Here is a 14114-nt window from a genome sequence, read left to right on the forward strand (position 1 = left end):
ATTCCAGTCATCAATTTTCCGAAACATGACTATGAAAGATTGATACATAGGAAATTGCAGCAGGCCGAATAGAGGGACTGGGAAACATGCAATAGGGTAAAGTACAGACTTGGTCCATTTCTTCTCTACACGAATCAAGAGCAAAATGGTGGCGGCAAAGGCGAGCATGGTGGATGCCATTGACAAGAAAAGCAAGATGAATCCAGTCATGATCTTGCGAGGAACACTGTTAACGAAATATGGGTACTCAAGAGGGGAGGAGAGAACAGAGAGAAAGAATGCCACAGAAGATAATGAGCAGGCGATGCCCACAACGTCCATGCAGGTGAAGAACAAAAAGAGAGGATAGTCTCGGAGAAGAGGAAGGCCACTTTGGTCATGTTGTGATTGGCTCATATTTTGAGCTGGCAACAATTAAGTGACTTTGTGTGTTATGATTTCGGAGTAGTTACCAAATGTGGTCATATCTCATTTCGGCTAATAGTGGAAGACAATGATGATGTTTGCTTGGGATTCTTTTGTTTTGGCCTTTTTTTCTTGGTTTCCCATTTCCATGCCACGTGAGTGGCTTTGGGGTTTGAGTAAAAGGCAAAGGGAGCATGATGCATCATCATTATGTCTGTGGAAAAAGGAAAGGTTGATTCTTTTTTCTTCTCCATTTATTTGCAAAGAGCCGAAGAAGATAGAGAGAGCATTCGGCTCTCTCCTGAGAAGGTATGAGGAAAGCATCAAGATGGAGAGAGCATTCGGCTCTCCCATGGGAAAGCATGGGCATGGGTGACAGAAAATCAAGAGAGCTAGAGTGAAAAGTATTCTAGTGAAAGAACTGTTGGGGTAGAGTGAGGCTCTTGGGAAAATTCTATGAGTGGGTGTACAAGGGATTTGGGATTGGGTTATGTCGATTTAACTCATGTGTACTTTTACTGTTATTCTCATAGTGAAGAGCAATATCTCTCCGGGGACGTAGGCAGGATTTTTGCCGAACCTCGTAAATTTCTCGGTGTCTTTATTTCTTGTATTTTATTATGTTCAACTGAGTGTGATTTTGGTGAGGTTGTAATCTGAATCTCGTTTCCGCACTAATGAACGAGCCAAGGCACAACAGGTCACTAGTACCCCCGGGAATGGCGTAGGCAGCTGCAAAGACCACGGTGGACACTAGCACCGCCACAGTTGAGCATGACTGAGCCGTTTCTTTTACCCATTCTTGTGCCGACCCCAGAAGACCGTTATGCTGGTAGTTGAACAGCTCCTCAGCTGTCTGATCCTTTTTGTTGCGGTGCAAGATGTGTAAGAATAAACTCTAACAGTTCATCAATCTAAAGAACATGGATACAACCAATTAAATCACAACTCCACTAAACTAATAGATAAACAAAAACACGAGAAAAGCTCGAGAACTTACCTGCAGAATTGGAACCAAATGAAGAAGCCATTGCGACTTCACAACTTACTGCCTTCTCCTCTTTTACAAATCTCAATGGTTCTTCCAGACAATAGGACTTGGAACTCTATATAACCGTATATTGCAAGAGCAGTGACATAAGCTTTTATAGCACTCCTATTGTCATTCCCTATCAAAATAGACTTAGGATTCAAACATCACAATTGATACAACATATCAATCCCAAACATGTTCTATTATCGAGTTCTAATCCCACAAGGATTATTTAGAATCTCACAAAACTTATTCCACAAGGAAACCAAATAAGTTAAGGCTTTTGACCAAGACTTTTCCATATCAATCTTAAACATAAGAACTGATTCCTTCCATAACTCATACTCATAAACTTACAAGGTGTACCGAGGCGGTAGTATCTCTTTTACACACTGACACAAACAGACGTACACATTTATCATGTTGATGTATAGGTTTTGTTACAGAAGTATTTGTCTAACAACATGTCTTTTTCCATGTGAACCGACTTAATTAGTAACATAAGTACTTGTCTAACAACGTAAGTATTTTATCAGGTCTAGCAAGAGAACATTACCAGCATCCAACGTAGCTCTTCTTGCAATTGCATTGCAGGGCCAATTAGTTTCTGAGACAACGCTTTGGAGTAGTAACCCCTATCTGCAGCCTGGTGCAATATGGTGTGTTGCCATCGCAGTCTATCCACTCCTTCAGCCTCGACATCACAGTTGGTTTGCTTTTGATAAGATTAAGGATCTCTTTCCGACGGTTCCTAATGGCTAGATGCAATATGTTGCGTTCGTCGTAGTTAACGTGCTCGACTGCCTAAGGATGTTGTTCAAGTATCTCATCCACAAGGGCATAATTCCCGTGATGGTTGCTATAAGCAATGGTGTAAAGTTGTAAACTTTATACCTCGGCGCATTATCCGAAATGTCTGTTTTTGCAGCTTCCGGTCCTTTTTCACCTCCATCATTACCTTTTCCCTTATCCGATTTGGATGTTTTTGCGGCTTCCAATCCTTTTTCACCTCCATCATCGACTTTGTCCTTATCCGATTTGGATGTTTCTGCAGCTTCCGGTCCTTTTTCACCTCCATCACCACCTTTTCCCTTATCCGATTTGGATGTTTTTGGCGATGGCCTTTCTTTTTTTACTGAGATTGGACCCTAAAGAAATGGTCTTGGGTATTGCTTTCTAATAAGTACTCAGGCAAGAATAGTCCGATTTAACGAGCTCGTGGATGATTTTCTCTAGTGATTTTTTGTTTTTTTTTTGTCCTTCCATATCCTGTAGATTATGCCGCTCTGCGAGCTTCCTATTCCTATCCATCACATGATCAAGCATACGTATATATTAACTAACGTGTCATAGGGAGATGTTATCGGCACTCTAAAGAAGTTTGTCATGCACGCTTCATCTTCTCATGTAAAATCATAAGGATTGAGTAAATAATGCTTCTTTTCCAGAATTCAAGTAACAAGTTTTCATTATGATGAAAATGCACCGAGGAAAAGGCAGAAAGCAAACAAACTTTTAGCAAGGGAGTCCCACACTGAAGAGTAAACCTTCGCAAAGCCTGCAAAACATTTATGCATGCACCTTCATCAGAAACATTGAAAAAATGCCGTTAACGGGGCGCTTTAGCTAGCTAGCTGTGTACTTTATTTGATTAACTAATTAGGTTACCTGCAAGCTTGTTCCGAGAGATTGATTGACGGCGCGTCTGGTTGCTATCCAAGGTGTTCTCTACATCATCCTTCTTATTGGGTGTGACCACATCTCCTCCATCAGGAAGGCCTGCATATATAACAACATTAAGTAGGAGATTACTGCTTCATATAAATTTAAAGTGTGGATGTGCACACAGGTGTAGATATAGCAGTACGTAGATTAACCGTGCATACAATAGTAAATGAGCATCTTCCATATGCTTTGCTGAAATTGTGGCTCGAAGGCAGCTGGCATTTGGGCTAGCAATTGAAGGCATGTCAATCCTTTATCTTCCTTTTGGTGCGCTAGGTAGTCGTAATAGTTCTCCAGTAACCAAAGAGCAGTCTCTGCATTTTGGAAGATAAAAGTTGAAGCAAGAGTTATTAATCTGCACTTGGTGCGATGGCAAGTGCCTTCGCCTATGAGCTGTAGGTCTCGGGTTCGAGACTTGGGAGCAGCCTCTCCATAAATGGGGGTAAGGCTAGCCAACATTCACCTCTCCCAGACCCTTCGTAAAGCGGGAGCCTTGTGCACTGGGTACCATCTGTTGGAAGTTCAAATAAAAACATTATTTCAATGTTAGTGGGCTGCTAGCTGTTTCTTTTGACTCATACTTCCTGCACTTACCCAAATTAATGCTTCTCTTCTGTGCTAGCCGAAATATGGTTGTAAACCATTAGAATAAAGTAGTGTGTGTGTGTGTGTTCAATAGTCTAAAACTGCTGCAAGTAAAGACTTTGAACCCCTTTATTTTATTTTGCATGGATAGTTTTCCACTAGCTAAGTCTAGAAAGTCTTTGTTTGCATTTGTTTATGAAAACCACTTGTGTGGTTCTCTTGTTTTTGCAAGTATAAGAATGCCTTTCCATAAGGCTCTTTGTAATTCCATTCCATATTTTCAGCAATAGAGTTGAAACTCTTTTAATATATTAAGTACTTGTTTCTTTAAGAAGCTTGCTGTTTTTTCTTTCTATCGATCCATTTTCAAAGAGAGTAAAAGAGAGAGAGGTGTGATAGAGTTAAAAAACCTATCACCCACATAATTGGTATTAAGTTTGTAAACTTTTAAAATACCAACAATTGGTATCAGAGCCAGAATACCATTCTGGCAAGTGCAGCAGTTATGGCGTCCAACTTAGTGCAGCTCCAGGTTCCCACATTGAAGAAAGAAAATTATGAAAGATGGTGCATCCAATTCAAAGCATTGTTTAGATCACAGGAGCTATGGGAAGTTGTCAGTAATGGGTATGTTGTACCCACTGCCGATCAAGAAGCCGCATATACTGCAGAACAAATGAACACTCTCAAGGACTTATGAATGAAGGACCAGAAGGCGTTGTATCTTCTATACCAGGGTCTAGAAGATTCAACGTTCGAGAAGGTTGCAGAAGCAACAAAGAGCAAGCAAGTATAGGACACACTCAGTACAATCTACAAAGGAGCAGATCGAGTCAAGAAAGTGAGGTTACAGTCACTTTGGGCAGATTTTGAAACTGCTCACATGAATGAAAGGGAGAGCATCTTCGACTATCACTCAAGGCTCATTGTGATAGTAAATCAGAAGAGGATAAATGGCGAGAGACTCAATGAAGTACGAGTTGTGGAGAAGATACTTCGGTCACTCACATCTAAGTTTGAGCATGTGGAGACTGCCATTGAGGAATCCAAGGATTTGGAGGCGATGAGCGCAGAGGAGCTACTAGGATCCCTCCTAGTTCACGAGCAACGCATTCAGAAGAATGCAAGCCCCACAACGCTAGAGCAAGCTTTGGAGTCAAAGTTGAACATTGACAAACCAAATGGAGGTCGTGGGCAGTGGAACTCACGTCGTGGGAATTCATCCAACCGTAGCCGAGGACGAGCCCGAGGAAGAGGTCGAGGCTATGCACAAAATCGAGCTCAGTCTCAGGAGTGGAGATCTACTCGAGGAAAGGCACATATCCAGTGTCACAGTTGCAAGCAATATGGAAATTATGCTAATGAATGTTCATATAAAAATGGTGAGCATGTCAACATGGCAGAATCAAGTGGAAATGCTGGTGAGGAATTTACAGTCTTACTAGCACACCATGATTCCAGTAACCAACAAGATGTTTGGTATTTGGACTCTGGTGCAAGCAACCATATGTGTGGAAAGAAAAAGTTTTTTGCCGAACTCAAAGATGGGCCTTATGGATCTGTGAGTCTTGGTGACTCCTCAAAGTTGCCAGTTGAAGGCAAAGGAAAGATCAAAATCATCCAGAAGGATGGTAGAGAAGAATACATCTCCGATACCTACTACATACCAGGTATGAAGAGCAACATTCTGAGCATTGGTCAACTGCTCCATAAAGGGTATATTATACATATGAAGGATATGTTTCTCACTCTCAGGAATGCAAGGAGAAAACTTATTGCATGTGTTCAAATGTCAAAGAACCGAATGTTCCCGTTGAAGTTGAACACAAAGATTGGGAGTTGCAACATCGGTGTAATGGAAGATGAGTCATGGAAATGGCATCTTCGGTTTGGCCATCTTCATTTCAATGGCCTAAAGTTGCTGTCAAGTGGAGGAATGGTTCGTGGTTTACCCCAGATTGAAGCCACACGCCAAGTATGTGAAGGTTGTGTGCTTGGCAAGCAAACATGGCTCACATTCCCTGTTGGTGATGCATGGAGAGCAAAAGAACCACTGTAGTTGGTACATACGGATATATGTGGTCCGTTAGATCCTATGTCCTATGGAGGTAATAGGTATTTTATTACCTTCATTGATGATTTCAGTAGGAAGACTTGGGTCTATTTTCTCAAAGAGAAGTCAGCTGCCCTAAAAGTTTTCAAGGAGTTCAAGGCACTCACAGAGGCTGAAAGCAACCACAAGCTTGTGGCTATGAGATCAGATAGAGGTGGAGAGTACACCTCCAATGCTTTCCAAACATACTACAAGGAGCAAGGAATTAGGCATCAACTGACTACTGTCTATACCCCACAGCAAAATGGGATAGCCGAAAGAAAGAATCGAACCATCCTTGACATGACAAGGTCCATGCTTAAGGAGAAGAATTTGCCAAAAGAATTGTGGGCAGAAGCTGTAGCTTGTTCAATTTATTTGTTGAATCGATGTCCAACAAAGAGTGTCAAGAGGATGACACCACAAGAGGCTTGGAGTGGATACAAGCCGACTGTTGCACACCTAAGAGTTTTTGGGTGTGTTGCATATGCTCAGGTTCCAGAAGCCAAGAGGAGGAAGCTTAATGATCGAGGTGAAAAGTGTTTGTTTGTGGGCTATAGTGAAGAGTCCAAGGCATATAAGCTCTACAACCCACTAACTGGCAAATTAGTGGTTAGTAGATATGTCATCTTCAGTGAGGAAGATGCATGGAAGTGGAACAACAAAGAAGTCAGTAAAGAGAAGATTGTTTCCACTGATTTTGAAGAACCAGAAGTTGTACCACCTGTCGAGCAACAGCCTGCTCAAATAACCACAACAACTCCAATGCACAGAATTGCAAGGAGTGGTCCTACATCCAGTGAGGAAAGCAGCTCATCAACTCCAGTGAGGCTAAGAAGTCTCACCGAGATATATGGACAAAAAGAAGAAGAAGAAACCAATTTTTTCTGCTTATATGTAGACCACGAGCCTCTCTCATTCAATGAAGCTGTGGAAGAAGATCGTTGGAGAATAGCCATGGAGGAAGAAATCCATGCCATCGAGAAGAATGACACTTGGGAGTTGATAAAGCTCCCACCAAATCAGAAGGCTATTGGTGTCAAGTGGATGTACAAGATCAAACGCACTGCAGATGGGAGTGTGGATCGATATAAATCAAGGCTTGTAGCAAATGGCTACAAACAGAAGTATGGAGTGGACTATGATGAAGTATATGCTCCAGTTGCAAGACTTGACACGGTAAGATTGCTAATCTCTCTTGCCGCTCATCATAAATGGAAAATTTATCAACTAGATGTCAAGTCAGCCTTCCTTAATGGAGTTCTTGAGGAAGAAGTGTACATGGAACAACCGGAAGGCTTCCAAGTACAAGGAGAAGAAGATAAGGTGTATCGTTTGAAGAATGCTTTGTATGGCCTCAAGCAAGCACCACGAGCTTGGAACTCAAGGATTGATAACTACCTTCACCAAAATGGATTTCAAAAATGTCCATACGAGCATTCAGTTTACATGAAGAACGGTGAAAAAAGGGAGTTCTTAATTATTTGTCTCTATGTAGATGACTTGTTGTTTACAGGAAACAATAAAGCAATGTTCTGTGAGTTCAAGCAATCCATGTTCAGTGAATTCGAGATGACTGACAATGGATTAATGTCATACTTTCTTGGCATAGAGGTGAAGCAAGAAAGTGACGGTATCTACATCTCTCAACAAAAGTACATGAGAGATATATTGGAGAAATTCAATATGGACAAGTGCAATATTGTCAACACTCCAGTTGCAACTGGATTGAAGCTGTCCAAGCAAGGAGAAGGTGAGCTTGTAAACTCAACCGTGTACAAAAGCCTCGTTGGAAGCTTGAAGTACCTTACAATCACAAGACCGGATATAGTTTATGGTGTTGGACTCGTGAGTCGGTACATGGAAACACCAAAGGAGTCTCATTGGCTGGCTGCCAAGAGAATTTTGAGGTACATAAGAGGCACTCTAAACTATGGTCTGTTTTATAATTTTGGTGAAGATGCAAAATTATTTGGTTATTCAGATAGTGATTGGGGAGGTGACCAAGATGAAAGGAAAAGCACAACTGGCTATGTGTTTTTTCTAGGATCAACAGCTTTCTCATGGACTTCAAAGAAGCAATCAATTATTGCTCTGTCATCATGTGAAGCCGAGTACGTTGTTGCAGCCTCAACTGTGTGTGAGGCAATTTGGTTAAGAAATTTGTTGAAATCTTTATGTCATCCACAAGTGGAATCTACTGTGATTCATGTGGATAACATGTCTGCAATCAAGCTTGCAAAGAGTCCTGTTCAACATGGAAGGAGCAAGCACATCGATACCAGGTTCCATTTTCTGAGGGATCATGTGAAGCAAAAGACAATTGAGCTTATCTATTGTCACACCAAGGAACAAGTGGCTAACATCTTCAGAAAGCCATTGCCAATTGAATCATTCCGGTTGTTGCGTGACATGCTAGGAATGAAGGCGTTTTGATTTGAGGGGGAGTGTTGGAAGTTCAAATAAAAACATTATTTCAATGTTAGTGGGCTGCTAGCTGTTTCTTTTGACTCATACTTCCTGCACTTACCCAAATTAATGCTTCTCTTCTATGCTAGCCGAAATGTGGTTGTAAACCACTAGAATAAAGTAGTGTGTGTGTGTGTGTGTGTGTGTTCAATAGTTTAAAACTGCTGCAAGTAAAGACTTTGAACCCCTTTATTTTATTTTGCATGGATAGTTTTCCACTAGCTAAGTCTAGAAAGTCTTTGTTTGCATTTGTTTATGAAAACCACTTGTGTGGTTCTCTTGTTTTTGCAAGTATAAGCAGTGGCGAAGCTTCATAGGGGCGAAGGGTGGCCGTCGCCCCTCCGCTCGCCGGAAAACAAGCCTGGGAGCGCCTCTTTGGTTCGGTCGGAAACTGGAAAGTATGGTGGCTTTCTGGCGTTTGTTCTTGTGCAACGCCTCTGCTTGCTGAAGGATTTGCTTTTATATAAAAATAAATTATTAACTAAAACGACACAGTTTTACAACTTCATTAAAAAACAATAATAAAATATTATGTGGACCCCTGGTTCCCATTAGCCATCACCCCTTTCAATTTCCCATCTCTCACTCACACTTTAACAAACATAACAAATCCCGCAATTCCTAGCTTCCATTTCAATCACCACCCGTCACGCCATCCTTCCCAATTTTATGTAAATTTTTTATTTTCTAAATTTATATATTATTTCAAACCCTAATTAATTATTCAATACAATTTTTTCTTTAATTAGTATAGAATCATATGATAATACATTAATATGGTTATTGATTATTGATATGAATTCTATGATTATTGATTGTGAAGCAATTCATAGACACTTTTCAAAATGATTATTGTCAACGTAAAGACCACATCATTGCCAAGAAAAGCTAGCAACAATCGATGTTTTATTACGGTCGGGATCAAGGGTTAAATGATAATATGATTGTTTACACTGATATACATGTATTTGCTTTTATTGACAATAATCTATTATGCACGTTTTCATGACATGAAACCTCGTCAGCAACAATTGTAATTTGGTTGTTGCCCTTTTTTTTTTAACTTTGCACTTTTTAAGTTCGCCCCTCCCATCGGCAATTCCTGGCTTCGCCACTGAGTATAAGAATGCCTTTCCGTAAGGCTCTTTGTAATTCCATTCCATATTTTCAGCAATAGAGTTGAAACTCTTTTAATATATCAAGTACTTGTTTCTTTAAGAAGCTTGCTGTTTTTTCTTTCTATCGATCCATTTTCAAAGAGAGTAAAAGAGAGAGAGGTGTGATAGAGTTAGAAAACCTATCACCCACATAATTGGTATTAAGTTTGTAAACTTTTAAAATACCAACACGATCTTTATTGAGAATTACAGTGTGCATTTTCAGAGAGAGAGAGAGAGAGAGAGAGAGAGAGAGAGAAACGTTGCGCAATGACTGCCATATGAAGAATGGACATTTTGTCATTTCTGTGGAAGTGCCTCCAAACATTGTCCGGATTATCCTCCTGCAGTTTGCGAGCATAAAACTTGACCAATAGCAGCCGCCCTGAAGAGCGGAGTTTCTCTTAAATGGTTCCGAGTCTCCAGCAGCGGCAGAGCATCATTCTCTATATAATTACTACTAGCACTAGAACTGATGATGACCTCGCCTTCAAGTTCAACAGGTTCGTTGAAGTTGATCACCAAGTACTCTGCCGCTTCCACATTTCCAGACAAACTCACGCTGTGAAGAGTATTGTTTCCAGTGTTATTCAGTTTCCTCAGAGCGCTTCTCGGGTCATAGATGGTCGAATTCCTGAGTATGTTGATCAACATTTCGAGGACTTCTTTACCTTGTGCTTTGCTGCAGCAAGAAGCCGCAAGGTGAAAAACAGTGTCACTGCAGACCGTCATTGGAATGAGCAATTCGTCCGGTTTGTCCTCATAGTAGTTTTTCACGCCTTCCCAGTCACCCTCTATGGCACATACATGGGGATGTTTCGAGTATTCAATTTTTTTCAATTTACTCTCTCTCACGTTTTGATCACTCCGATCCGCCGTTACCTCTCTCCAGTACACCATCTGTGGCAGTCTTGGATGCCTTCCTGGTCTGAGTCCTCTGCTTTATTGATGTGAGTGCCCTTTTGCTTTTCTGAAGCGAACAAAAAGCTGCTTTGCTTTTCTGCTTTTGCATTATTGTAGAGTATATTTTTTTTAGAGGCAGATTCTCTGCCATTTTACTTTTCGTGCTCTTTTATTTGTATGGTCACAGTTAAGTCACGTTAATATTTTATATTACTATTTATTTTTATTTTATTATCTCTATAACAAAAATATATAAAATATTAACGTGGCTTAACCATGATCACACAAAGAGGACACGAAAATGCAAGAAAAGTGAAAGGACAGATAATCTACCTCCTATTTTTTTTTGCTATTGTATGTCAGAGCAAACACAACCTGACACTCGGAATAGTTGCTGAGAGAGTGAAATGTTTGTTGTTGTTTTGTTAGTTGTATTGCTATCAAATACTTTGATTGGTTTAAAAGTATTTCAATGTCAATGTCAATGTCCATGTTTTCAATAGATTTTTCAATATGACCGATACATAAAATAGTGTATCACGTGTTATTATACTAATAGTGAAATATATGTACTAAAAAATTAATAACTTAAAAAATTAAATTTCTCATCACTTCTATTAAAATACGTGATGTACCACTTGTGTTCCCGTCACAATGAAAAATTTCTCCATATTTTTCCTTCCTACGTACTAGATACCTTTAAACATGAATGCTACGAAGATGAAAGATTGAAGTTGCAACAAAAGTTTATATCTTTTGTTGCAACTTTGAACTTATCAAACACTTTTTTTCTGTTATGGTGTGTTACACCAAACACGACCTAACACCTGGAAAATTTAAAATGATCGGAACTGAGTAATTGAATTACAATATCGCCATGATTCCATATCTGACATAGATACTTTTTTCTTTTTTACTAGCCCACCTTAGTCTTTGTCTAGGTGAAATTTTTTTCGGAAAATACCCAAAAATAGGATTTTTTTTTTTTTTTAATCTTGGGACGGAAATAGGATTTCTTGAATATGCACATGACATGCACACACCATACACATCAATCGCACAAAAATAGGATTTTGCAACACCTTGAAATGACCAAATTGCCCTTGTGTATAAATGAGTTATTTCCTCCCATTTTCTTATTTCTATCTCTCTCTCTCTCTCTCTCTCTCTCTCTCTCTAAAATTGATATTTATTGGATGTTCTTAGATTAGTGAAAGATAATGGAAAACCCAGTTGGAAGATTTGATTTATTTAGAGATTGTTTGTGTTTGTTGATAGACCCTTTTGGAAAATGAACACATTTATGTGTTTGCAGTTGTAGATTGGGGATTTCTTCCTTCAAGCATCATCCTTTTCCCCAAATTTGAGTCGAAGAAAATCAATCATGAAAAAACTAAAGACACCATTTTTTTTTATTGCAATCTTTCTCTTTCTCCTCCACTGATAAAAGTCTTCTCCCTTTAAGTTCGAAGAAAATCCCAAATTTGTTATTTATATCAATACGTGCAACAACATCGGAAATGCCTAGATTTCGGAAATACCGTGCAATTAACGGCGTTAGGGGATATGTGGAGGCCTAGATTTCGGAAATGCCTTAGAGATCTGTAGTTTACAAATCTTTGACCTGAACCTAGATTCTAGAAATCCCATCAACAACCCAAAGCTCACAACTCTCTCTTCGAAATTAGAAAAATGACATCATTACCTGTGATGTCACCACCATATACACCACATGCACATCATATGTATAGTACATGCACATGATATGTACATAACTTGAAATCGAGCAACAAGCTATTTTTCGCATTAATAAGAAACTTTAACGGCAATCTATTGGTATAATGGATACAATTAAAACATAATTGTTACGTATATAAGGTTGCAGTGGTAGGAAAAATCTTGTTACGTATATCAACCACCGCTTAACCGTACATGTGGAAAACATGATACCCGTTGTCGTTATTTCATGGACACGCATGACCCTTAATGTCCTCTAAACTTTTTCTTAATTTTGTTTTTTGCCGAGCCAACTAAGTTGTGGTCATACTCACTAATTTTCTGGGCCCAACATATGTGCATTATAACTAGTGAACATTCCCGCTTCTCATATTAAGTTGTAGCCATACACACCACATGCACATTACGGAAAAAATTTCACAAAAGAAAAAAATTCTGCAATTGAACACTTTGAACCAGAAATTATTCCATCCCAATTTTGTAGCATGTCAAAAAGTAAAGTTTATTCCACAAGCCATAGGCCCCAACATGAAACATCCTAATTTAACTTCTAAGTATTAATTCGTTTTACAAACAACTCATTTATCCCAACATGAAACGCCCTAATTTAACTTCTAAGTATTAATTCATTTTACAAACAACTCATTTATTCCATAAATCATTGATGTAGAAACTTGAAACTAAACACCCTACCTTATTATGCATGCCGAAGCTTCAGTCGCCGGAAAAAATGGAACTTTTCGGGCAAAACTGAAAATATGGTACAAAACCCTACTCACTCCTCTCACCTCTCTCTCCATCTCTTTGTTCAAAATCAGAGGTATGAGGTCAACCCAAAACCCCACTCACTCTTCTCACCTCTCTTTGGACCTCCCTCTCTTCGAAATATGAGCTCAATCCAGAAAACCCAAGGTTCACAGAGCTCTCTTCACATCCCTCTCTTCCAATTGAGAAAAGTGACGCAATGGGCTGATGATTTTTAGTATTTATATGTGTGTATTATGGTAATTTTGATTTTGTACATGTTGTCCATGACTGGTTTGTTCTATTTCTAGCCCAAGATTAAAAAAATGTGTTATATTATTATTTCCAAATTTTTTGCCATATTCATAGATCTTGTAATCTTGATGGGCCAATTCCTCGTCCCTTCACACTTACAATCATTCGTCTTTTTATTTCGGTTACATGATAAAAAGATTCTCCTGGACAAATCATGTTTCTTTCTCTTTTTTCTTTTTCTGTGAGAAAATTTAGAAGAAATCGTGGATGTTCCATGTAATCAATATTCCAAGTGCAGACACAACTCTACCCAGGAAAAAGAAAGTCGAATATTTATATTATTTATGTCATGTGAAGCCAATACAATTTAGTCTTAAAAACTAATCCAGTTTGAAACTGGGATATATTCAACAGGTACCACCGAATTAACATTACAAAACTACATAGAAAGGCAATTTTAATTACATGATGTATAAGTCCATGGAAGCCAGGAAATCAGAGCTGCAACTATCGCAGCTTCAGGAACCATGCCAGGAAATAAGAGGTGGTTGCAGTGTAAACAGGTACACATACACAGTTGCAAGACACTGGATCGGGAGCGTTACCAAATATATACATACATGTTCGCATCAATGTGGTTTAAACTTCATATACATACCCTGAGACACCAAATTGGAAGACTTCATAATAAACAAAAAGTTATGTACCTCATAGATGATCTCACGCAATCTTGCTTGCGTTTGCCCTCGGTCTCTTTTCGATTCTCATAGATGATCTGTACCGCATCTCCTTGTCTATTTTGAACATATGTGAAGCTTAATCTTGAACTTGGTTTTATTGTAATTGTCTACATACTATTGTATCCTGATGTTGTCATTTTCTTGGCTTCAAAGCCTTTCTTTAAATGTAAGATTTCCCGTATTAAAGTAAAGGCAAGAGATGTGATGAATGTTATTGAAGGCCTTCATAATTTCAGCCACTTACATATTACTTATACAAAAACCAAAAA

General features: G+C 39.1%; 1 protein-coding gene and 1 long non-coding RNA gene across 2 annotated transcripts; one reads left to right on the forward strand and one right to left on the reverse strand.

Annotated features, from left to right (window-relative positions):
- The first annotated feature begins 259 nt into the window (after window positions 1–259).
- LOC126585969 (uncharacterized) lies at window positions 260–1327 on the forward strand. Its single transcript, XR_007610709.1, has 2 exons — window positions 260–375; window positions 1106–1327. It is a non-coding gene; the product is annotated as an uncharacterized LOC126585969 (long non-coding RNA).
- A 281-nt stretch (window positions 1328–1608) lies between these two features.
- Window positions 1609–10904, reverse strand: LOC126585967 (uncharacterized). Its single transcript, XM_050250599.1, has 8 exons — window positions 9950–10904; window positions 9719–9810; window positions 3325–3473; window positions 3107–3217; window positions 2952–2996; window positions 2511–2741; window positions 1995–2447; window positions 1609–1830 (listed from the first exon to the last, which is right to left on the reverse strand). Exons 1-6 carry the CDS (start codon window positions 10364–10366, stop codon window positions 2671–2673), a joined length of 885 nt encoding a protein of 294 aa, XP_050106556.1. The 5' UTR covers window positions 10367–10904; the 3' UTR covers window positions 1609–1830; window positions 1995–2447; window positions 2511–2670.
- Window positions 10905–14114: the final 3210 nt, after the last annotated feature.

The sequence above is a fragment of the Malus sylvestris genome, chromosome 10, assembly GCF_916048215.2.
Source record: "Malus sylvestris chromosome 10, drMalSylv7.2, whole genome shotgun sequence".
Lineage (NCBI taxonomy): Eukaryota > Viridiplantae > Streptophyta > Magnoliopsida > Rosales > Rosaceae > Malus > Malus sylvestris.